This window comes from Myripristis murdjan, chromosome 7, assembly GCF_902150065.1.
Source record: "Myripristis murdjan chromosome 7, fMyrMur1.1, whole genome shotgun sequence".
In the NCBI taxonomy this organism is placed as follows: Eukaryota; Metazoa; Chordata; class Actinopteri; order Holocentriformes; family Holocentridae; genus Myripristis; species Myripristis murdjan.
Genome location: NC_043986.1, coordinates 2,946,683 through 2,972,479, shown reverse-complemented (window position 1 = coordinate 2,972,479; position 25,797 = coordinate 2,946,683). Strand labels below are relative to the sequence as shown.

Here is a 25,797-nt window from a genome sequence, read left to right as displayed (position 1 = left end):
GAAAGTTCTTTAAACAACCATTTATGGCCCTTAAAGGAACCTTTTTTTTTTATGGTTCTTTGAGGCACCTTTGGGGGTTCTTTAAATACATATGTATATATGTATGTGTACACACACACACACACACACACACACACACATACACACACACACACACACACAGACACACACATATACATACATATACATAGACACAGACACACACACACACACACACACACACACACATATATATATATATATATATATATATATATATATATATATAAATATAATGGACAGGTAAAGCCCTTTTACACTGTGAATAGTGATACTGGGCTTTAATAAAGTTGAACTGGAAAGCCTGAGGGGTTTGTGGACTGTCCTGCTGCTCAGTGGTAAATGTCTCTTGATGATGTTAAAATGTTAAAATGTGATTGGGGAGTTCACCTGGCGCTGTCTCTCTCCCTCTCGCTCTGATTGGACCTTTGATCAACTTTCAAACCTCATCCGATGTTTTCTGTCCTTTTAATTCTCTTGATCTCCAGTTTTTGGTTTTATCTCCGCTGCTCCTCCGTGGCTGCGCCGTGAAAAAGCTGCTATAAAAATAAAGATTTACTCACTTACTTACATGTGATCGCACCGCATGTCTCTGTCTAAGCCCCCCTGCATTCCTCCATCAGTACAGCTGTCTCTCTCTCTCTCTCTCTCCCTCTCTCTCCATCCACCCACACACACACACACACACACACACACACACACACAGCAGCTGTTTTCCTCTGTGGAGAACGGATTGTCTAATTCCCAGAGAGCTCTGAGTCTCTCGGAAAGCTTTGAGATGTCTGCTCACTGTTCTACCTCTCTCTCTCTCTCTATCTCTATCTCTATCTCTCTCTCCCTCTCTCTCACTTTACCACTCCTTTTAATTTTGCTTTCTCCCTATCTCGCTTTATTTTTGTCTCTACATTTCTCTACACCTCTCTCCTCTCTCCGTCAGTCCAGCTGTCTCTGTCTCTGATCCAGGTTGACTTTGGGTGAAGTCTAAACACTGACTCACTCATCCATTATAATGCCCAGTAGACCAGCCACACACACACACACACACACACACACACACACACACACACACACACACAGTCCTCTAACACTTTACCGTTGCCTCATGCACCCTGTATGATTGCGGTAGAGCATCTTTCACCACACACACACACACACACACACACACACACACTGCCATACCAGACAAGCCAATGCCATTTACATAACTAACTTACTCTCTCTGTGTCTCACACACACACACACACACACACACACACACACACACACACACACCCCATGTGCACAGTGCTAATGCCACTATAATACTACATAAACCTTGTACATATGAGCCAGATCGCATACACACCTGTCACAGCAGCCACACACACACACACACACACACAATCCCTGTGTATCCCAGAACAATGGGCTGGGAGCTATAAACTTATTTTTGTTGAACAACAGACAGACGCCACCGTCCCCTCCACCCCACCACTGTCACTCAGGACGGTGCTAATGCAGGGGACACACACACACACACACACACACACACACACACACACACACACACACACACACACACCAGATGTCCGAGCCCAACAGGACCCCACCCTGCGGGAAGATTCATGGGTTCAGCCTCATTTTCTAATAAATGAAGCTGATAGAGTTTTGGCTAATTAAATGTTACGTTCAGGTGCTGCATGTTAATTTGGACGTTGCTGTTTGTGAACATAAACACTTTTTTCCTGCTTTCTCCGCCCACATTCTCTCCTGTGTGACCTTCAGGCGCTTCAGAGAGTCGATGAAACCTGAACACAAAACCAAGGCAGGAGGTTGTGATGTATGTGAAGTACTGTTCCTCTGCTGGTATGTGACTGCAGTAGAAGTAGAAGTACTGTTCCTCTGCTGGTATGTGACTGCAGTAGAAGTAGAAGTACTGTTCCTCTGCTGGTATGTGACTGCAGTAGAAGTAGAAGTACTGTTCCTCTGCTGGTATGTGACTGCAGTAGAAGTAGAAGTACTGTTCCTCTGCTGGTATGTGACTGCAGTAGAAGTAGAAGTAGTGCAGTAAAAATGTCCCTGAGCTCCTTTTTCCAAACAGTAACTGTGTTAGCTGGGATCTTTTTGTGGAATATCATGGTTGAGTCTACATGGTTCTCACACTTATTCCACAATTTTCACCAGTTGAGTCTAAACAGTTCTCACTGCAGTTTTTCATGGTGCAGCTTTTACTGTGAAATTTGGAAAATGACAAAAAATAGAAGCAACAAAGCAGAAGCAGGTTCCTCTTCCCGTCTTTGCTGTCTGAGCTTTTATTGTGAAAGGTTCCACAGTCTGTTCTCTGTAATGGATCTGATTTAAAAAGCAGTGAAGGACAAAAGTCAAGGAGGAGGCACTGGAAACAGCTGAGCCGCGTGTCTCTCTACCTACACACACACACACACACACACACACACACACACTCATGCAAGCACAGATAAAATACAGCCGCTTTCTCACATATAAGAAAAATGGAAGCATTCAATTCAAAATCAAGGTTAAAATACACACACACACACACACACACACACACACACACACACTTACTTCATTAATTATTCATTATATTACTGTAGTGGAATTAACATTTTCTTATTATGTAGCTGCTCTTATTGTGAAGTCCCACTGGCAGATGCAGACAGAAAGCACAGTGCTCTTCAAAATAAGACTAAAACCTAAAACTACTTCAACTTAGTTTATGTAAAAGCTGCCATACTCATATTTATTTTTATTAACACTTTCAAACAAAACTGAGAGACTCATCCGACTCCAAAGGCTCGGATGATTCTCTCTCTGAGAAAATCCTGATCAATTCAACCTGTGTCTCGTCTCGGCCCGTCACATCAGGAGTCTCCATTTCATTTCATTCGGATGTTTTATTTTGAAGCTGATATCAGCCGATAACGATGACGTGCTGATATCATCATGCATCTCTAATAATTACAATCAAACAGTTTGACCTGCTGTCAGTGTGTGAAGACCTGAATCTGTTTCTGCTGCACTCACACACACCGTCAACACACACCACTGGGATGTCACACACACACACACACACACACACACACACACACACTCAGGGACGATGCACCTCTGTGCCACTTTTCAGCACAACTCATTAATGTCGGTACATTATAACACAATATATTTTGTCTTTTAGTTTATTTATTTATTTGTTTATTTATTGTGTTTTAAAAAAAGTGAGACACACACACACACACACACACACACACACACACACACACACGTTGTGTTTCAGAGTGCAGCAAACAGCTGGAGCATCAGAAGACGTTGATCCATTCAAAAGACACAAACCTCGACAGGACAGAGTCTGAGTCTCGTTAGAAGTGACCTTGACTAGTAGAACTGGGTATGTGGGTCACACACACACACACACACACACACACACACACACACACACAGAGGTGGGTGACGGGTGGGTCAGGCAGTAACTAGGGGCGACATTCCACTGTGGCTCCACTGCAAAGCTCTGAAAGCCTGCTGGAAGCTCTGGAGGCTCACACACACACACACACACACACACACACACACACACACACACTACATCTACTGTAGCTAGCAGGACCCATGAGACACCTGTTCAGTGGAAATCTGTGAATAATGCATCATATACATGGATTAGCATGTATACATATATACATTACATTACATCACACACACACACACACACACACACACACCATGATTAACAGAGGCATGAGCGGGAGCTGAGAACAATAAACCATATTTATAGCCAGTCACACACACACACACACACACACACACACACACACACACACACACACACACACACACACACACGTCCATGCGTGACACAGTATGTTACAGCATGTCAGTGTGTTCATGACACACCATCACAGGTCATGTGACGTCACACACACGACGAGGTGACCTGCAACATGCTGCTGCTGTTAAAGGAATATTCCAACATTTTGGGTGAGCTCCTTTTTCTCATCTTCCCCAGACTGAGTCCAGATGTTGGACACCGTCTCCACCTCTGGACGTCCACTGGTTCAGCTCCTATGGGTAGCATCTCCTGTTAGCTTAGCATAAAGACTTGAAGTCTATGGGAGTGGTTAGCCTGGCTCCTCCCAGCGGATCATGTGGAGCTGAAATTCACGTCTTGACAAAACTGAAAAGGGGATTTGGTTTCTGTAACTTTCTGTCTGGATCCCTGTTAAGTTCCTCTGCTCTAAAACTGCAGCTCCTCCTGGTGGACGGCGTGTGATATGACAACATATACAAACATGGACACGTGATGTCATACTGTGTTTAACAGGACGTTATTATAGAGTGTTACCCATCATACTTTACTATGAGGCACAAAAACCTGCCGTATTAATTACATTATGACACGCCACCATACAAAATACTGTGCTATGATTTGCTTTGATTTTAATTTGGTTTAACTGTGGTAAACCAAATGATGCCGTAACAGCTTTAACACACAGCATGATGACTGTCACGCTGGGCAAAACCATGACACACTGCTCGATGAGATGATCTCTAATGAGATGAAATCTTATTTGAAATAAGTTTGACTTGAGTTTGGTTTCAGCTAGAGTAGATTGTCTGTGTTGTTCAAGACAAGCTGATGGCTAAAAAAGACTGAAATGTGGACAGTTTTCATCGACTGGATGAAAACCGTTTGTTGTCTTTGATGCAGACGAGGTTTAAGATGCCCAGATGTTTAGTCGGCTGGAGCTCAACAACATTTTATTTGGAGGCTGTTCAGTCTCCCTGGAGGGAAACAGAACGTACAGCAAACTGATGATTCTGTGGGTGAAGCAGCACGTTGATCATTATGTTAATCCAATAATGTTTGTTTTTTTTTTCTCTTCTTAACTCCGGTGAATCCAGGGGGTTATTTCTGTTGCCTTTTTCTCTTCTTTTATTTTTTTTTGTGACGAACTGAACTGAACTGAACTAAACTGAACTGAGCTGAATTTATTTATTTATTTTTTTGAAATTGGGAATGAGTTGAACTGATTTACAGAAAGAGACTGTGCGAGGATTTTTGGTTGGGGGTTTTGAAATTGTGGACTGGACTTTTGTTTTTCTGGATTGGACTGGCGGTTGATTTCTTTGTTGTTGTTTTTTTTGTGTGTGTGTGTGTTGCTGCCTTTGCTGTGCTGGTTTATTGGTTGATTCTTTGCCTATGTTTTGCCGCAATACATTTTGATTTGAATTGAAAATTCCTGGTGGTGTTATTGTGTTGTTTGGATTGGTTGGCGTTGGGTTCTGTTCTTTTATGGGTTCAAAAAAAGGGTTTTATTTCTGTTCCTCATTTTTTTTGGACCTTATGTACGGGGACGACCTGAACAAAAAAAAAAATACTGACTCACACCCTGATAAAGTATTGTTATGCGCTGACCGTTACAGTATGTGAACTGAATGTGAAGTGGAACTGTGTTTTCAGCCTCTCACGACGCGGCAGTCAATGCAAACATATGAACACGTGTGAATTTGCACCGGCTCGTGTGAATGATGCAAACTTCCTCATCACAAATGACAAAAAACACGTGAAATCTTCACCTGAGCTGAAACGGGAGTTGAAATTTCGCAGCTCAAGGGGAAAAACTGCCGGCCGTACTTGCACAGCACACACACGTGTTAGAGCCACGGAGGACGTTTTTTAAGTTTGTTGCTGTTTTTTGTTTGTTTTCCATGAAGATCCACAGTTGTAAGCTGCCGACACAAGCATTGTTAGAGCGGAATAAAGCTGAAGATTTTTTTTTTGTTCACTCCCGCGAGTTTAATGTGGCCAATGATGTATGCTGTTAGCTCTATGCTCTCTACTGACTTATTGTTTATGTAGTGTGCTAACAAGCTAGCACGCTATGGTCTGCTATGGTCAGTAATAGAGTGGTGAAGTCCCGCCCTCCCACTTCCGGTACATGGGTCCTCAAAAGCAAAAAATTATGAATGCGATCCAATGGGTAGATAAAAATTATTTTCTGGTCCCGTTTGAATTGTGCCATGGATTTCACATATGTTGTTTGTGATATTTAAAGATAATTTTTCACGCAAAGAAGACTACAATTTAGCGCGAAGAATATGAATAATGTTAGGTTTTGTGTGAGCCGCTTTGTGAACTACAACTCTTCGCTGCTCTCGGTGTGAATGATATACATCACCACCCGCACTGGAAGCCTACAACAGACATGGCCATTTCTCTGCTCCGCGCTGAGTTTTTGAGGTTCTGAGTTTTTGAGGTTCTGAGTTTTTCCGCCCGACGCCGGGGTCCGCTCGCCCTCCCGCCCGGCCCGGCGCTCCGTCAGCCCTCGGAGACGCGGACAATCGGGAACAAAACACACCGGCATCTTGACTTGAATCTGGATGGAGGGAAACGGCGATGACGTGACGTCACATACGCGACACAGCATGTAGTCTTTCTAATTGTGTTTTCTCAACAGCATTTAACTGAACAATGGAGCAATAAACGGTCAAACTCTTGACATGAAAATTTGTTATTTAAGCCTATAAACAACATTTGTGTAATCCATGGCATAACGACGGGGGACCAGAAAATAATTATTTTCTGTCCATTGAACACCATTCATTTTTTTCGCTCCAAAAGGTCCCATGGGGGCCCCCCGGAAGGGGCGGGACTTCACCACTCTATAGAACGATAGACCCATTTATGTTGCGGTGAACTTGTATATTGTATGAATATTTTTCCTTATCAGAATAAGAGCTTATAACTGAAGGTAGTTGTATTTTGTCCATTTTTGGCCATTTGTATTTTGTTTATTTAATTGTTTGATATTTATTCTCTACGAGAACACATTGTATGGGACTAATTTAAGTTTGTATTTATTCATTTGTACACGGCATCAGAAGTAAAGTAAATGCCTGTTAAAACCCAAGAACGCCTCGTGTCCGTGATTCAACTCCGGGGAGTTACACTGTGATTAAAAAAAAAAGGCACCTAACAAAACAAATTCATGCCTGTTAACATGAGTCGTGTGTTTGTGCAAGTCCCTGCCTCCGTCCATGAAGCGAAGAGTTTTTAAGGTGGTATGATGAGATGCCAAGCTGATGCACAGATGCAAGCAGATGCAAATTTCCACGTTGCAAATGACGTGAACGTGTGAAATTCACATCATTCATGTGTTTGCAAGTTGAATTTTTTTTCAACTCAAGCGAAAAATTTGCAGAATTCAAAAACAATCAGTTACAAAATAAGCATTCTCCTCTTGATTGTACATATTTTAATTTTATTGTTTGAAGATGTGTGGTCTTCGTCTTGTCTGCTGTTCCCCCGACACACACACACACACACACACATTAAAAATGAACATTACACAGACCTGTGTTAGCGAGCGTTAGCGTTTAGCTGAACGCAGCTCACTCACATATCCAGTGTCGCTACTCGCTGACAGTGTTACTTAAAGTGGCGCTCCTCGCTCTATAAATATTAAACTAGAATAACAATATATTACTAAAAAACTACACTATCTCTGGCCTTACTGTCGAAAACACACGACTGTGTTCAAAGTCACTTTACATTCAAGCAAGAACCACTGAAGAGCATTCAGCATGTGAAGGCTAACATGTAGCATAGCGTGCTAACACATTAATGCTGAATGTCAGTTTCTATTTACATAATTTACTCGTTTAAATGACTGCATTTAAAGTGAGCTGATACCAGGTATGAAACAAACAGTATTCTCACATCTCTCTGACACACACACACACACACACACACACACACTGATCTGGTCAACACCCTGTATGACATTGAAATGCTGACCTCTGACCTGAGGCGTCACATTTCCCTCCCAGGTTTCCGTAGCGGGGGCGGCTCCATGCTGGAGGTTCACCGCAGAAACACCACAAGTTTGTATTTTCAGAAGAGTCGGCTCAGCCACACCAGACTGTTAGCTCGCTGATTAGCCACCAGGCTAATTCAGCAAAACTGAAAGGGCTCCTGTTGGTGGTGGTGAGAGTTCGCCTGATTTTCCAGATTAGCCTCTCTTGCTGATGAAATTTCTCTTGTTATTATGTTTTATCTTTACACAGAATTCATATTTTGGACGCGTTTAATACCCAAACTTTTGGTGCCGAGGCCAAAACTTGTTTTTCTCAGTAGCTTCAACGTCTCTCTGGGATAAACTGTGGAAGGATGAAAGCTAGCTTAGCCACGTGGTGTGTACAGGTGGATGAGAAGTCTTTATGATTGGTGAGAAGGTTTGTGGAGGGCGGGACTTCCTGTCTAAACTCCTCAGGTGAAAAATACAAACTTGTGTCAGTCAGAAACTGATTTTCAGTCACCAGGAAAGCTGTAACCTTTGCCTTTACGCTGTTTCATGTTTCACCATGGATTACCCCACGACGCCTTCACATCTCTGAGGCTCTCATTTGATTTGATCCACAATGTCCAATCAGAAAAACATCTGTTTTAGCCGAGCAGATGTTACGTTAGCTAGCTCACACGCTGACATCTCAACCCCAAATCAACCAGCAAAGAGAACCAAGAACCTCCAATATGGCTGCCAGATCACCTGTAAGCCCCCCAACTGTCACATCTGTGTCTGTTTTTCCACATAAATACATTTTTGATAATTTATAGTGACACATTTATTAATGAAAAATAAAATAAAATAAAATAAACAAGATGTCTGGAGCCACGCTGCGCTCTCCGCTGACGGTCCGTGTCCACAGGATCGGTCTCCACGCTTCTCATTCACTGTCTCTGTAAGCAGCCCTGCAATGCATTCTGGTAGCGCTGCGTTTCGAGAGGCGCGGCGTCCCGTCGGCGTCTCCTCATTGGCATAAAGCTGAGGTCGAGGCGACTTTATGCAAATTAGGAGGCGTCCAGAACAACTCGCCGCCTCTGGAAACTTCAGAGAAACTTTGAAACGACTGAGGACAGATTTCACTGAACTGTCATCAAACACACACACACACACACACACACACACACACCTGTGGACACGGACCAGAAGTCAGTGGGTCTCAACCTGCGGTCCAGGGACCCCCAGGGGTCCTTGAGGGGGTTCCAGGTGGGGTCCCCAGGAGAACAGGGGTCTTTTAATTTCACTATTATGTCACGGAGTTGAAGTTTAGCACATATTAGACCGACCAATCAGGTCACAGCTTTGACTCTTCACTGTTAATCTGCTAATCTACAGTACAGACAGCTGTGGAATAACTAAATCTGATCGGATTAGGATCCCTGAGACTAAATCCTGTGGAACAGGGTCTGACTTTGGGGGTCCCTGACGGCCTGAGGGTTGAGAAGCGCAGACTCGGTGCTGATGGCGGTGATGAGTCATGGTTTGCTGAGGTGGCGTCCGCTGCTCAAAAGCCTTTTTACACAAACAGGAAAGAAAAACGTGCAGAAACGGCCACGCCCCCTGGTGGCTGAGGGAGGAACATCAGTCTATCTCTATGTTTAGTAGCTCTAGTGTTGTTAGATAACTTCCTGTTTCCACCAGCAGCAGAGGGAGAGTCTGCCAGCCCCTTCAGTCCGTCAGGCTCCGGGCGACTCCGTCCTTATGTCTTGTAGATCTGGTGGTTTCCTCCGGCGGCACTAGGGGGCAGCGCGGCGCTCGCTCCCGCCTGGACGTCAACAAATCCCATCCTCTGCCTCCTCTTCCTCTGCTCCGTCATCTGCAGGAAACAGGAAGTGGAGTCAGTCCATCAGTACATCACAGATCAGATTTGAAGTTCAGATCAGGACGCATTTTTCTGTCTGAACCCGAGACGGGAGCGTCGTCCTCGAGCCCGACCTGAGTCCGACCCGAGCCTGACCCGAGTCCGACCCGAGCCTGTCCTGAGCCCGACCCGAGTCCGACCCGAACCTGTCCTGAGCCCAACCCGAGGCCGACCCGAGCCCAACCCAACTGAGTCCGACCCGAGTCCGACCCGAGCTTGTCCTTAGCCCGACCCGAGTCTGACCCAAGTCCGACCCGAGCCTGTCCTGAGCCCGACCCGAGCCCGACCCGAGTCCGACCTGAGTCCGACCCGAGCCTGTCCTGAGCCCGACCTGAGTCCGACCCGAGCCCGACCCGAGTCCGACCCGAGCCCGACCCGAGTCCGACCCGAGTCCGACCCGAACCTGTCCTGAGCCCGACCCGAGCCCAACCCAACCCGAGTCCGACCCGAGTCCGACCCGAGCTTGTCCTGAGCCCGACCCGAGTCTGACCCAAGTCCGACCCGAGCCTGTCCTGAGCCCGACCCGAGCCCGACCCGAGTCCGACCTGAGTCCGACCCGAGCCTGTCCTGAGCCCGACCTGAGTCCGACCCGAACCTGTCCTGAGCCCAACCCGAGCCCAACCCAACCCGAGTCCGACCCAAGCCTGTCCTGAGCCCGACCCAAGCCCAACCCGACCCCAGTCTGACCCGAGCCTGTCCTGAGCCCGACCCGAGTCCGACCTGAGTCCGACCCGAGCCTGTCCTGAGCCCGACCTGAGTCCGACCCGAACCTGTCCTGAGCCCGACCCGAGCCCAACCCGACCCGAGTCCGACCCAAGCCTGTCCTGAGCCCGACCCGAGCCCAACCCGACCTGAGTCCGACCCGAGCCTGTCCTGAGTCCGACCCAAGCCTGTCCTGAGCCCGACCTGAGCCCGACCCGAGCCCGTCCTGAGCCCGACCTGAGCCCGACCCGAGCCCGATCCGAACCCAGCCCGCCCTACACTACACAGGAAGTTGCCCAGAACAGATGTTTTTATTTTTTTCGCACTAGAGTTTCACTAAAATACCACAGGTGTGACTGACCAGACTTAATTTTTGTCCGAACTCGGATCTGGTATCCATACCCAGACAGATGCCAGATCCCTTTCTCTTTCTTTCTTTCTTTCTTGTTTAAGCATTAGCCCTTTGAAACGAGAGCAAATTCACTTGATTTCTCTCACAGACAACTTAGCAAGAAATGAGCTGAAAACGTGAGAGGAATGAGTAAAGATGTTAGAAGGAAATGAAGTGGAAATTAGCTGAAAAAGAAAAGAAAGGAAAAAAGAAATGACCAGAAAATTGCAAAATCTGTTTTTATTTTCTATTTTTTGGGGACTTTATCATTGCTTAATTTCAGGTCATTTCTTGTTTGTTTGTTTGTTTGTTTACTTTTCTTCAGTTTTTTGTGTGTAAATTTTTGGGTCATTTTCTTGTCACTTTTTACTAAGTTCTTGCAGATTTTTGGGTCATTTCTTGTTCATGTGATTCACTTTGTTTAGGTCATAACATCAATGTTTATTTTCACCTCAAATAAAACAAACATATATCTTATGATAAAGACAAAATATCGACTCTGGGTCTGCGTGCCGATACAAAAATTGTTAAAGAAAAAAAAAATCATGATTTGTGTGTGTGTGTGTGTGTGCGTGCGTGTGTGTGTGTGTGTGTGTACCTGCTCCTTCAGCTCCGTCAGCTGGCTGGTCAGCGTCGTGACAACTTTCATGGTCGACGACAGTTTATCCTGTAACATCCTCATCTCGTTCTGCTCGCCGTCGCCGTCGGTTACCACCAGAGACATGGCCTGCATCCGTGGAAACCAGTCCAGGTTGTTATTCTGAAACACACACACACACACACACACACACACACACACAGACTCAAGTTAATGAAATGGAAAGGACATTCTTCTTCACTTCAGACAGAAACACACAGTTTTGAGTGGAGGGCAGATAGCCTGATGTGTGTGTGTGTGTGTGTGTGTGTGTGTGTGTGTGTGTGTGGTCGGCGACACACACCAGACGAAACACCTGTTGACTGAGGATGGCTTGACTTCTGGGTCAGTGGTGAAGGTCAGGGTTCGCTTAAGTCTCCAGGAAATGAATGTAAGTCTATATAATCCAGGTTGGATTATGTGTGTGTGTGTGTGTGTGTGTGTGTGTGTGTGTGTGTACCTTGACCATGTGTGCCACGTAGCTCTCCGGCCCGGTGTAGTCGGTCTTGTTCTTCTCTCGGACGAGGACGATGAAGTAAAGGTAGTTCCAGATGTTGTGTTCCAGTTTGATGTGCTCCTCAAACGACACCGTCTTGTTGTCGAACTTGTCCCGCTCCAGACCTGCAGGACACACACACACACACACACACACACACACACACACACACGCACACACACACACACACTGTCAGGTCACCACTTCACCACAGAGTCTCAGCTGCTCTAGTATATTTCACCACTCAGGCGCTGTTTTTCTGAACGAATCACGGGTGAGCTAGTGAAGCAGCCGTCAGTCGGCCGGAGGGTCAGTGAACGCACCGCAGATGAAGCAGGTGGTCTTCAGGATCTCCTCCTTCTTCTGCTTCTCGCTCCTCAGGTCGGCGAACGTGTCGATGATGACGCCGAAGATCAGGTTCAGCACGATGATGATGACGATGAAGTAGAAGAGCAGGTCGTACACCACTCGGGCCGGGAACAGGGGCTCCTGCACACACACACACACACGCACACACACACACACACACAGACACAGAAAAAAACACACACACAGAAAACACACACAATGTAGTCTCAAATATGCTGAGTATTCATTATTACTGGTTTAGTGAATGTGTCACATTATGTCATATGTCACGTCTGTATTGCTGTTTATGTTTGTAAATAAATACACAGATGTAGTCCAGTCATTTCATGAGAAAACCCCTCGGACAAACTGCAAGAGAAGCAAACTCAACTGATTTTGGATCCTCAGTTTGTCCTGAGTGAGGGAAAAAAAGTCCCAAGGAATCCCATTGGTGGAAAGTTTTGAAAATCACCTATTTATGACCACATATTACCAAAAAACACTGTTTTTAACACACAGGGGAAAGGGTTCAAAACAAGACAAGAAAAAAAGTCAATTACAAGTTCTTTGAATTATTCTGTTTACACATGCATATCACACATTATCTGATTTGATATGTGCTAATTGGAATAAATGGTTATTAAATTAAATTAATTAAAAGGTTACTATATATATATAGTAACCTTTTAATTCACTGTGTAAATGTCTCTTCTGGCATTTATTCCTTATATTCCTTATTAGCGCATATCAAATCAGATAATGTGTGATAGGCATGTGTAAACAGAATAATTCAAAGAACTGGTAATTGACTTTTTTTCTTGTCTTTGTGTGTGTAATCCACTTGTGAATTTTTATAGTGATATCTGAAAGTAAAATGTTTAACCCCTTTCCCCTGTGTGTTAAAAACAGTGTTTTTTGGTAATATGTGGTCATAAATAGGTGATTTTCAAAACTTTCCACCAATGGGATTTCTTGGGACTTTTTTCCCCCTCACTCAGGACAAACTGAGGATACAAAACCAGTTGAGTTTGCTTCTCTTGCAGTTTGTCCTAGGTTGACCCCAATTTGGGCCTAAAATGACTGGACTAATAAACAGATGTATGGAGAGATAAACAGACAAACAGACAGAAAGACAGACAGACAGACACACAGACAGACAGGCAGGCAGACAGTTTGTTGTCTTTACGTTCTTGGATGGCTTGCGGAGAACGTCGCCCACTCCTCCTCCGTTCCTCAGGCCGTGGTTCAGCACCGTCACAATACACATCAACAGAGTGTCGCACGCCCGCTCCGAGTTCGGCTCCTCTGCACACACACACACACACACACAGTCACTGTTAACATCATTACACATGTGCAGGTACGTGAACGAGTGGGTAACACAGTGTTCCAGCAGATCAGGGGCTTGGAGTCGTGAACAAATTCAAGCATCTTGGCCACATAATCAGAGATGATCTGTGTGACGATAACATCCAGCAAACTCTACTCACGAGCCAACATGCCTGCGCGAACATTTAGTAAGAGTACTGATGATTTATTTTTATTTATTTATTTATTAATTTATTTAAGTAATTAAAAGGGACAGTACATAGTAATGAACATTGAATGTAAATATGTCAGACTGTAGCCATAGGCTAATTTCCATCCGTAGTCCCTTGGCAGGTTGATGTTCACAGTAAAAAAAAAAAAAAAAAAAAAAAAAAAACACAATATAGAATAGGGGAAGAAAAAAAAGATAAACAAGTCATACACAAAACGGGTACACAGAATCAAACAAGACATACACAACATGCACATACCATCAGAGCCAGTGTGCAAAAAAGAGAAAGTGATTATTACAAAGTGCTCGTGCAAAAAAGTGCTGCTGCACAGACAGAATCCATATATTGTCCATCTATATTGCACAATGCCCTTAAAAAGTGCTAGTGCATATTATACAAAGTGCTGCTGCATAGTGTCAGAGGTTATAGATACAAGAGAGGATTGCACATTGCTCAAAAGTGCATATTGCAAATTAAGGTGCTGAGAAAAACAAAACCAAAAAAAAAAAAACTATTGCACACGGCCCAATTGTGATGCCAAGATAGCTTTGTTTAGGTCATATTGTACCTCAGTGTATACTGCACAGCTGTGGTGCAGGTACAGTGCTGCAAAAATGAGAAAGATCCAGGTGGCATATAACGATGCATTTAGGATTTTACTTAGGCGCCCAAGATGGACAAGTGCAAGCCATATGTGTGTGTAAGCAGTGCTGTGCCCACTCTTCATGCTGTCCTTAGAGAGTTCATGTGTCGACTCAGCCACTCAGAGAATGGAAGCACTGGAATAGATGCCTGTATGTGCTGTTTTTATTGTATTGTCTGTGTTTTTGTATGTATTTTATATGGACCTGGGTCTGGAATAAAGTTTATATATGACATGCAGGTGAGTGCGGAGGCGCGGCTCACCCTCCTCCTCCTCGGCGGCGGCAGCGGCGGCGGCGGAGCTGCTCTCGGCCGTGCAGCTCACGCCGTCTGCAGAGCACGACTTGAGGAAATCCTGCGAGGCCTCGCTCTGCTCCGAGGCTGAGAGGAAAGCAAGTCAGGTCACTCACCTCATCCCATCAGTCACAGGGAATCAAATGAAAACACAAGCAGCTGCCATATAATAAAAATATTATCATTCTATCTAATTACTGACTTTCAGGCTGTGGACAATTCATTTCTATCACTAACATTTTGTGAATGAAGCCTGTTTACTGTATAATGTTCCAGGGAGTGTGACGTGGCCTCATTTCAGTCTGAACCTCTGAGCCAGCTGCACGTTCTGTTCATATTTTGGGAATGAAGCCTCATTTTGTTGATCATTTCATCATGAATCACTGCAGGACCGTCTTTTCTTCAGTGAGGTTTGGATGGAAATGGAGCTGTTTTCTGTTTGTTATTTTTACACGAGTCATGTAGCCTGGGACAAAATTATTGTTTAAACGTCCAAAATAGGACAGACATGTTTGGACACAGCTGAGTTTTGCTGCGTGGCCCCTGAGCCTGAAAATAAATCAACCAGCTTCCATTTCATTTCATTTTTATAATATCTTATAGTCCTGCTGCTCGCTTCACTTTCAGTTTCAGTTTCTTTCATTACATGAGTTTCTCCACACAAACTCTGACACTTTCTGGAGGTGTTTAAGGTCCGGGCGACATTTTGGCCGACGTCTTCCGCCTCTTCCACACCTGACACAGACCGTCTACCTTCATCAAACCTCTGCACTGCAAAAAATCAAAATCTTACCAAGAATATTTGTCTTGTTTCAAGTCAAAATGTCTCATTTCTAGTCAAAATGGTGATGTTTTTATGTTGTTGTTAGACTGAGAGAGCCTGTGACCAAAAGGCAATTTTCTATCACAGTGTGATGGACAATAAAGTTTTCTTGAATCTCGAAAATATCTCATTACACTTAAAATAAGACATGATCACCTCCGAAGTAACTTTTCACTTCTTGCGAGTGAAAATTCACTTGAAAATTGTCTAAAAACAAGTTATTTCTTAGGTGATCATGTCTCATTTTAAGTGTACAGTTGTCCCTCACTATAACGCGGTTCACCTTTTGCCGCCTCGCAGTTTCACGGATTTTTTTTTAGTGCAATTTTGCATGCTTTTTTTTTTTTTTTAAAACAGCGCATTGTGTTCTGTGTCCTGATTGGCTAAGGGAGAGCCCGCGCATTGTGTTCTACATCCTGATTGGCTAAGGGACTGTCAATCAGTCTCCTCCGTGCCGTGTCTCCTGTACAGTACAGAATGCGTTCATTCTATAATACTGGACTTATTTTTCTACGAAGGTTTGAACTTTGAGAGTTTAAACAAGAGAGAAAAGTGAGAAAATGTTAATGCCTGTCTGAGAAAAGTGTATAAAGTGTGTAGTGAGGGGTTTTACAGCCTTAAAACATCTAGAATAATTGTAAAAAATAAAGCTGACTACTTCGCAGATTTCGCCTATTGCGGGTTATTTTTAGAACGTAACAGCCCGCGATAAATGAGGGACCACTGTAATGAGATATTTTGACTAGATAAAGGCATTTTGACTTGAAATAAGACAAATATTCTTGGTAGGATTTGGAGTTTTTGCAGTGTGGGACGACAAACAGCGACCAGAACACCGGCCGTACCAAAGCCTGCTCCCCTGCCTGCAGTGTCGACATGCACAGTGTGACTGTCGGCCGCACCGTGGGAAGGCGGGGCTCAGGGATCGGAGGTTACCTGCGGCGGCGAGCTGCGGCAGCGGGTCGACCTCCATGATGAAGTCGTTCTTGAGGAAGAGGAAGCCGACGATGGAGAAGAGGTAGACGAGGATGAGGGCGAGCAGCGCCGTCAGCAGGATGGAGCGTCCGTTACGAGTCACGCTCTTTATCACGTTGAACAGCGTCTCCTCGCGGTAGATCAGATCAAACAGCTGCAGAGAGAGAGACAGAGACAGAGACAGAGACAGAGAGAGAGAGAGAGGTTCGACAGTTCTCAGACATTCTTAAACGTTAAAGGCCATAAAATCATACAGTATGTATTTAAGAGGCTAAAAAATGAATTTCATGCTGAGAAGTGAGTGTGTGTGTGTGTATGTGTGTGTATGTGTGTGTGTGTGTGTTTGTGTCACATTTACTTTTTCATTTTTTTGATTTTATTGATTTGCCCAGCAGCAGAAATGCAACAAGAACAGGAGTAAGATGTAGATAGATAGATAGATAGATAGATATACTTTATTGATCCCAACCAGGGAAATTCTGGTGTTCCAGCAGCAACAGTAGAAACATACAATAAAGTTAAATAAAATAGAATAAAAGCTAAATATATACAATAAAGACTATAAAGGCTAAAACTAAAAAAGTACAATAAGGGCTAACCTAGAAAAAGAGATATGACATGTGAAAATATACATATGGCAATGAATATGAAATATACAGATGGAATTGAATTGTATAGATAAGGAGAGTTAGCATGAGAGTTAGAGTTGTGCAGGTTAGATTAATAAAAAAAAGGAATCTCCCCTCCATAAGGATTAAAAGCAATAATAAAAGTCCATAAAAGTGATCCATAAAATCAATCAAACAAATAAACATAAATATCAAAAATCAAACATAAAGTAAGAAACATAAATCAAACAGAAAACAAAAATAAAATAATGTCTGGACTTGGCCTCGTGTGTTGAGTTGTATTTGGAACTAATAAATGTTGCGTGATATAAAAACATAGGACATTTTTTCTTGGTCCTTTTTTTGTATTTTCTAAAACAGAAATTCAAAAATAGAGGATTACTGTGAGCATTCAAGTGTGTTTGTTTGTGTGTGTATATGCCACCACATAGCAGGTAAGTACTGTAATTATATACTTGCAGTGCATGAATATGTACATTATAGTGTGTGTATAAGAGCTGTTTACATGTATTACAGTGAATGCACACATAAATACTGCATGTACGTGTGTGTGTGTGTGTGTGTGTGTGTGTGTGTGTGTGTGTGTGTGCGCGCTGTGTACCAGGATGCTGTAGAAGAGCTCGTGCACACACAGGCCCAGGGTGGAGGTGAGCACGTATCCCAGGTGGTAGAGGAACTCCACGTCCATCACCATGGCTTTATATCCCATAATGAACGTCCCGTTGTTCCCCACGAAACTCACCACGAACACAACTTTATTGATCAGCTGCAGAAAAAACACACATGGAAATGAATCCCGGCTCAAAATGGAAAACCGGGTGACTTTTGTAAATTAATAATCGACACAGAAATGACTTGTAGACGAGTGTTTAGAAGACATGTGGCAGCAGGTCTGAAGGATTTTGATGTCTTTACAGTAATTTTTTTTAAAAGGCAAGGCAAGTTTATTTGTATGGCACATTTCAGCAACGAGGCAATTCAAAGTGCTTTACATAGAGCATAAAGGCATTAAAACAATATGAAAGCGACACAGGAAAACATACATAAAAACAATTATTAAAGAGAAGCTAAAAGGAGAATAAGATGATAAAGCAGGACATTGAAAGTTACAGTGCAGTGTAAAAGTGTTTGGTTCTGCACATAAATCTTGCACATACATTTTTGTACATGCATATTTATATATTTATATATTTATACTGCCTCTCTCTGATTCTTTTATCCTTGTTCTTTTTATTCCTTTACTTTTTATGGTGTTTATCCAATCTTTTTATTGTGACCAATGCATCGTTTTTTCGGTTCACAGTGCATCTCTGATGTAATGTCGAAATGACAGTAAAGGAAATCTGAATCTGAATCTGAATCTGAATCTGAAAAATCGTATTTTATTACTTTGTAAGATTTTAGTCATGTGTCTGTGTTTTAGGGTCGCAGAATCATAAACACTCAAACAACCATAACGCCTTGAGCAACACATCTCGGTCGACTCCACCCATCTCAACCCGCTGCTTGAACGGGTACGAGCCCAAAAACAGCTCCTGGATTTTGCCCAGAAAAAGCTGAAAACTCTGAGCCCATGAATTCCATGTTTTTTCCATGAACCCTGGAGGTTAAAAACTGTCTGAGTGACGCACAGCCGAGACGTTTTATCGATCAAATGTTAGAGGGTGAGCTGTCGTTTAAAGTCCCCCGGTTTGTTTTCTATGCCAAGAAAAATGACCACATTGCCAAGTGTCTTTATTCCTTATGGTTGGTGTTCCCAGGTGGTAGATGGGTAATGCAGTTTGTCTTACGTTCAGCGTCCCCAGCAGGATGAGTGTGTTCCCGATGCCCAGGTGGTAGATGGACCTCAGTATCAGAGCCACGGTCAGCGGTCTGAGGCCGTAACGCTGAGAGAACAAACCCAACACCGACAGACCCGTCAGGATCCAGAACAACATCAGCAGCATGGAGTCATCGATCGCTCCTACAGAGGAGACGAGGAGAGGAGACGAGGAGACGAGACGAGGAGACGAGACGAGGAGAGGAGTAAGTGCAGAAGAAAACAACGGCAGTGATATTATTAGGTTCAAGGTTCTACTTTTTGTTTTTTTGTGGTTTTTAAGTCCCTAAATGGGCAATCAGCTCTGCAATATAAGAGACACTTCAGACCACAAAATAATACCAAAAAACAAAAACAAAAACAAAACAAAACAAAAAAAAACTCAACATGAAATACCAAATATTAAGTCTGAGAAACACCATCATCATCATCATCATCAGAAATACTCAAAAACACCAAACTAAAATACTAAAAATATAAATACTGCATTATCATCAGTATCAACAGAAGAAGGATTAACACAGCAGTAGTTGTAGTAGTAACAGCAGTCATAATGATAGCAGTACTATTAATCACAGTACTAGCAGTGGTAGAGGGAGTGATGGTATCAGTATTTATAGTTGTAATACTTGTAGTAATGGCAGCAGTAGAGAAGTTATAGTAGTAGTAGTATTTACGGCATTAGGAGTATTAGTATTAGTACTACTACTGGCAGTAGTATTAGTATTAGTATCAGCAGTAGTACTACTAGCAGCAGTACCTTGTCCAGAGGCGTACGGGTAGAAGAAAGCGATGATGAGGTTGATGAAGACAGCCAGGTTGAAGGAGATGGAACCCCACAGAGTCATTCTCCTGGAGAACCAATACAACACCGGCATGCCTGCACACACACACACACACACACACACACACACACACACACACACACACACACACACAATCTTTAACACATACATTTCTAGCAGTAAACATTAACTCCCATTTTTAGAAATATAAGAATTAATACATTGATCACATCAGCGTGTGTGTGTGTGTGTGTGTGTGTGTGTGTGTGTGTGAGTGTGTGTGTGTGTGTGTTTCCTCTCACTCCTCAGCTTCTTCTGCCACTCCATCTCCCCGTGCAGGAAGGAGGCCTGGTCGAAGAAGTGCGTGACCTTCGACCCCTGCTCGTCTTGCTCGGTGGTGTTGAAGACGCGGAACTTGGACTCCTCAGTGAGGAACTCACAGATGGGATGGACAGGAAACACGATCTGCTCCATGCTGCGATCCTCTCTCACGATCTGCACACACACACACACACACACACACACACAGCGTATTCACTACACTGCAAAAGTCCACATCTTACCAAGAATATTTGTCTTATTTCAAGTCAAAAATGTCTTATTTCTAGTCAAAATATCTCATTACACTTAAAATAAGACATGATCGCCTCAGAAGTAAATTGTTTTTAGACAATTGTCTCTTGTTTCAAGTGAAAATTTGCTTGTTTCATTGGCAAAATTTGTTTCTTGTTTTCACAAGAAACAAAAAAAGTGAATTTTCACTTTTTCTACTGGCAAATTTTGCCAATGAAACAAGCAAATTTTCACTCGTTTCAAGTGAAAATTCACTTGTTTCAAGTGAAACTTGTTTCACTTGTTTCAAGTGAAAATTCACTTGAAACGAGTGAAAATTGTCTAAAAACAATTTACTTCTGAGGTGATCATGTCTTATTTTAAGTGTAATGAGATATTTTGACTAGAAATAAGACATTTTGACTAGAAATAAGACAAATAATCTTGGTAAGATTTTGCATTTTTGCAGTGTAGTAGCTGTAGCAGTAATAATAATAGTAATAATAAACTATTTATATAGCACTTCTCAAAACAGAGTTACAAAGTGTTGTACATAACTGAAATACAGCAAAACAATAGTAAAATAAGACGTAAGGAAAAGACAAAGTGTCAGTTACAGCAAGTGTTACAGGAGCAATTACAAATATAAACGAAAAACAATAAAATGAAGAAAACAAACAGACCAAAGGTAAATAAACAACTAAAAACAGAAATACAAGCATCCTAAAAATGAGTTTGGTTTCAAGGGCCGAGTGGCTCGGAGATATAAGCAGGTGCCAAACCAGACAGGGCCTTAAAAAGTGATAAAAAGGATTTTAAAATCAGTTCTCAAAGACACAGGTAGCGTTTTGTGTGAGCTGGAGGCCGCAGAGAGACTTCTGGGTGAGACGTGTACTGGGACCTGCAGCAGTCAAGACGTGATGAGATAAACGTGTGAACAAACTTCCAGATCAGTGACACGAACAATTTAATTTTGGAGTTACTCTGTAAATGACAGAGATGGGATTGAACAACTGGGGACTAGAGGAGGGCCTCAGACCTCAGGTGGGGGCCTCAGACCTCAAGTTGGGGGCCTCAGACCTCAGGTTGGGGGCCTCAGACCTCAGGTTGGGGCCTGAGACCTCAGGTTGGGGGCCTGAGACCTCAGGTTGGGGGCCTCAGACCTCAGGTTGAGGCCTCAGACCTCAGGTTGGGGCCACAGACCTCAGGTTGGGGCCTCAGACCTCAGGTTAGGTGTCACTGAGCTGGAGGAAGGTGTCTGACAGCGTTTGACGTCAGCTGATCAGTTCTGAAGGTTTTGAAGCCGGTTTGTAATCAGGATCGATCGGCAGGTAAAGTCGCATGTCGTCAGCATAACGTTATAGTTGTTATAGTCGAGGGAAGGTGTAAAGAGAGGAGACAGGGACCTAAAGTGATAGCAGTACCTCTACCTGTGCAGTCAGCTGGTCGTAGTACTCTAGAGGTAACAGTAGCAGTAACAGTAGTATTATCAGTAGTAGTACCTCTATCTGTGCGGTCAGCTGGTCGTAGTACTCCAGAGGGTCTTGCTCCATCACAGCGGCTGGAGCTGAGGACTTCAACATCTGAGACAGAGGACGGTTGTTCAGGTTCAGCTGCAGACACACAACACAGCACAGGAGAGGACATCACTGTTAGTACTGCAGTACTACTACAATCACTGTTAGAGTACTGCAGTACTACTACAACATCACTGTTAGAGAACTGCAATACTACCACAACATCACTGTTAGAGTACTACACTACCACAACTTCACTATTAGAGCACTATAGTACGGACAACATCACTGTTAGACTACTGTAGTACTATTACAACATCACTGTTACAGTACTACAATGCTACTACAATCACTGTTAGAGTACTGCAGTACTACTACAACATCACTGTTAGAGAACTGCAGTACTACCACAACATCACTGTTAGAGTACTGCACTACTACTACAACATCACTGTTAGAGTACTGCAGTACTACTACAACATCACTGTTAGAGAACTGCAGTACTACCACAACATCACTGTTAGAGTACTACACTACTACTACAACATCACTGTAAGAGTACTGCAGTACTACTACAACATCACTGTTAGAGAACTGCAATACTACCACAACATCACTGTTAGAGTACTACACTACCACAACTTCACTATTAGAGCACTATAGTACGGACAACATCACTGTTAGACTACTGTAGTACTATTACAACATCACTGTTACAGTACTACAATGCTACTACAATCACTGTTAGAGTACTACAGAACTACTGCAATATCACTGTGAGAGTACTACAGTACCACTTGCCATAAAGGCTGCATGGCTATTAGTTTATATCACTATGAAAGAAAGAAAGAAAGAAAGAAAGAAAGAAAGAAAGAAAGAGGAGATGATACCATGGAGGAGATGCCCTCCTCTCCATCATCTTTGCTCTTCTTGGGAGGTTTGAGGAGACTCTGCAGCGCCTTGTTGTGCCTGGCCAGCTGACAAACAAACAAACAAACAAACAAACAAACAAACAAACAAACAAACAAACAAACAGTCACATAAGTAGGACTTCAGTGCGTTAATATCAGAGGAGGAGCTTGTGAGGCAGAAGCAGGAGTAACACCGTGACCCAGACATTTGATTGACAGGAGGAAAGTGATCAGCTCCCAGCCAATAGCTGAGCACGGAACTGTCCAGCCAGCCAATGAGGAGCTGAGTTTGTACCTGCTGTGCCAGGATGTAGATGTTGTGCCCCACCTCCCGCGGAGAGACCTCCCCTCCCTCACACTCACTCTCCTGCTGATAGGCTTTCTTTATCACCTCCATCTGCACACACACACACACACACACACACACGCACACAGTGTTATCTGATTGAAATAACAAATGTGTTACTTATATTTTCATAATTGAGAAAATAAAGGAAGGGAGGCTGTGCACTCTGACCAGCTCTCGGGGTCGGAGGTTGAACAGGATCCTCTCTGCGTTCTCGCTGTCATGACGACTCTCCATCAGAGCCAATAGCAGCTTGGAGGCGTTGTCCTGGCAACGACGGAGACGACAAGGTCAACAACAGTCAACCATCAGCAGCAGGCATCCACTTTCAGCAAGTCAGTGACAGTCTGTATGCAGCGCTGTGGTAGGAGGTGTGTGTTGGTGTAAATGGTGTGTGTGTGTGTGTGTGTGTGTGTGTGTGTGTGGACAGGTGAACGCACCTTGAGCTGCAGCACCATCTCCATGCGGTAGCGACACAGAGGACTGATGTCGTTCAGGATCAGCGCCGTGATGATGTCAATGCCGTTGGACTCATGGGTCACAATACACGTCTGGAACACACACACACGCGCACACACACACACACACACACACACACACACACACACACACACACACACAGGATGTTGTCTTGGAAACGGTAATGTTGTTGAGGTGCAGTCTACTTATTTTTCTAGGGGGGATCCTTCTGCAAGGCTCTATATCGAGCAGATAGGAGGTTCTCCCAGGTTCTACGTAGTGATGATAGATTATTCTCACAGGTTCTACGTTCTGATGACATGATATGATGTTCTCCCAGGATCTAGTGTTCTGATGATGGGTTATTCTCCCAGGTTCTACGTTCTGATGGTATGATCCTGAGGTTCTGCCTGGTTCTACATACTCATGACAGATTATTCTCTCAGGTTCTATGTTCTCATGATATGATCTGAGGTTCTCCCAGGTTCTACATACTGATGATAAGTTGTTCTCCCAGGTTCTATGTTCTGATGGTATGACCTGAGGTTCTTCCCGGTTCTACATACTGATGATAGATTATTCTCCCAGGTTCTATGTGCTGATGATGGGTTGTTCTCCCAGGTTCTATGTTCTGATGGTATGACCTGAGGTTCTGCCCGGTTCTGTGTCGGTGACAGAGCGTGGTACCTGGTTCTCCTGGCAGGGGCCCTGGCAGTACTCGGTGAGCGTCTCCAGCGTCTGGGTGATCAGGTGGACGTTTGATTCGTTGATGTAGAGGCCCAGCAGGCCCAGGCCCCCGGTGGTGCTTCCACACATGATGTCCAGGAACTGCAGCGTCTCACACACCAGGTTGTAGTTGGTCTTGTTGTTCTGGCACCGCAGGAAGTTCTGGAAGCACACACACACACACACACACACACACACACACACACACACACACACACACAGTCAGCTAAGTAGTTAATAATCAGTTAAATGACCAGTTAATTACTGAGTGATTCTGTCACGGTGAGTCATTTAGACGCTCTGTCATTAAGTCACTTATTGACTGAGTTAGTTAGTTGGTTCTCACTGCAGCTCTACACATCCTAGTTAACTGTTAGTGGCATGTTAGTTGTATAACAAACTTTTGTGTTTCTTTAGTTAGTTAGTTAGTTAATTACTTAGTTTTTTGTTGGCTGTTGGTTAATTAGTTGGTTAGTAAGTCAGTCAGTTAATCATTTAGTTAGTTAATTAGTTTGTTTTTTGTTGGTTGTTTAGTGAGTTAGTTACTTAGTTAGTTTTTTCTTGTCTGTTTAGCTAGTTAGCAAGTTAGCTAGCGAGCTAGCTAGCTTGCTAGTCAGTCAGTCAGTCAGTTAGTTAGTTAGTTAGTTAGTCGGTCAGTCAGTCAGTCAGTCAGTCAGTCAGTCAGTCAGTCAGTCAGTCAGTCAGTTAGTTAGTTAGTTAGTCGGTCAGTCAGTCAGTTAGTTAGTTAGTTAGTCGGTCAGTCAGTCAGTTAGTTAGTTAGTTAGTCGGTCAGTCAGTCAGTCAGTCAGTCAGTCAGTCAGTCAGTCAGTCAGTCAGTCAGTCAGTTAGTTAGTTAGTTAGTCGGTCAGTCAGTCAGTAGTGGTGACAGACCTGCAGATCCTGGTTGTGGTTCTCACACAGCAGCTGGAGGAACCTCAGGATGGGCTTCATGATGGTGACAGCTGGTCCCATCTCCGTCTCCACCTCCCTCTGCTCCTCTGCTGGCTGGGCTGGCAGGGAGGAGGCGCCGGGCACCGGGGCGATGGACTGGCCCTGGACCAATAGGGGGTGACTTCCTGAACCAGGCAGAACCAACGCTGAAGAACCACCTTCAGAGGAAAACAGGTGAGAGACTCTCAGTTTGTAGCTCACACATTTCCAACCCTGTGGCTCTCAGCCTGTTGTCTCTGGAGGTCAAACAGCTGATGAGAAATTAAAGCACATGACTGCAGTATGGGCCAACCTCAGGATACACTCACCTAAACCTAGCAGCCAGATTTAAACTAGACCAAACCAAAGGCAACACAGATTAACTTAGAAATGTGAACTCAAGTTTACATGTCGTCCTCACCGTCCAGCTCCTTCTCGTTGGCCTTGTGGGTCATCTCTCCAACGTTGACAGACACCGTGGCCTTTATGTCCATCTGGGCTTCCTTCATCCTCTCATGCAGAACCTTGAAAAACTT

At 43.8% G+C, this 25,797-nt stretch overlaps 1 protein-coding gene across 2 annotated transcripts in view; it reads right to left on the bottom strand.

Annotated features, from left to right (window-relative positions):
* Nucleotides 1-7,297: 7,297 nt before the first annotated feature.
* itpr3 (inositol 1,4,5-trisphosphate receptor, type 3) overlaps nt 7,298-25,797 on the bottom strand; it is a 91,961-nt gene continuing 73,461 nt past the window's right edge. For both annotated transcript variants that reach the window (XM_030055315.1, XM_030055316.1), the window contains 19 exons: nt 25,683-25,797; nt 25,223-25,440; nt 24,293-24,493; nt 23,587-23,697; nt 23,318-23,413; nt 23,096-23,197; nt 22,780-22,866; nt 21,875-21,985; nt 20,123-20,315; nt 19,796-19,915; nt 19,007-19,179; nt 17,818-17,982; nt 16,549-16,741; nt 14,760-14,876; nt 13,499-13,617; nt 12,288-12,453; nt 11,929-12,089; nt 11,430-11,591; nt 7,298-9,693 (listed from right to left, as the gene is read on the bottom strand). The exon at nt 25,683-25,797 is cut by the window's right edge and continues 42 nt beyond it. In XM_030055315.1, coding sequence (XP_029911175.1) covers nt 9,577-9,693; nt 11,430-11,591; nt 11,929-12,089; nt 12,288-12,453; nt 13,499-13,617; nt 14,760-14,876; nt 16,549-16,741; nt 17,818-17,982; nt 19,007-19,179; nt 19,796-19,915; nt 20,123-20,315; nt 21,875-21,985; nt 22,780-22,866; nt 23,096-23,197; nt 23,318-23,413; nt 23,587-23,697; nt 24,293-24,493; nt 25,223-25,440; nt 25,683-25,797 — 2,727 coding nt within the window. In that variant the 3' untranslated portion in view covers nt 7,298-9,576. The remainder of the gene's footprint in view (nt 9,694-11,429; nt 11,592-11,928; nt 12,090-12,287; nt 12,454-13,498; nt 13,618-14,759; nt 14,877-16,548; nt 16,742-17,817; nt 17,983-19,006; nt 19,180-19,795; nt 19,916-20,122; nt 20,316-21,874; nt 21,986-22,779; nt 22,867-23,095; nt 23,198-23,317; nt 23,414-23,586; nt 23,698-24,292; nt 24,494-25,222; nt 25,441-25,682) is intronic.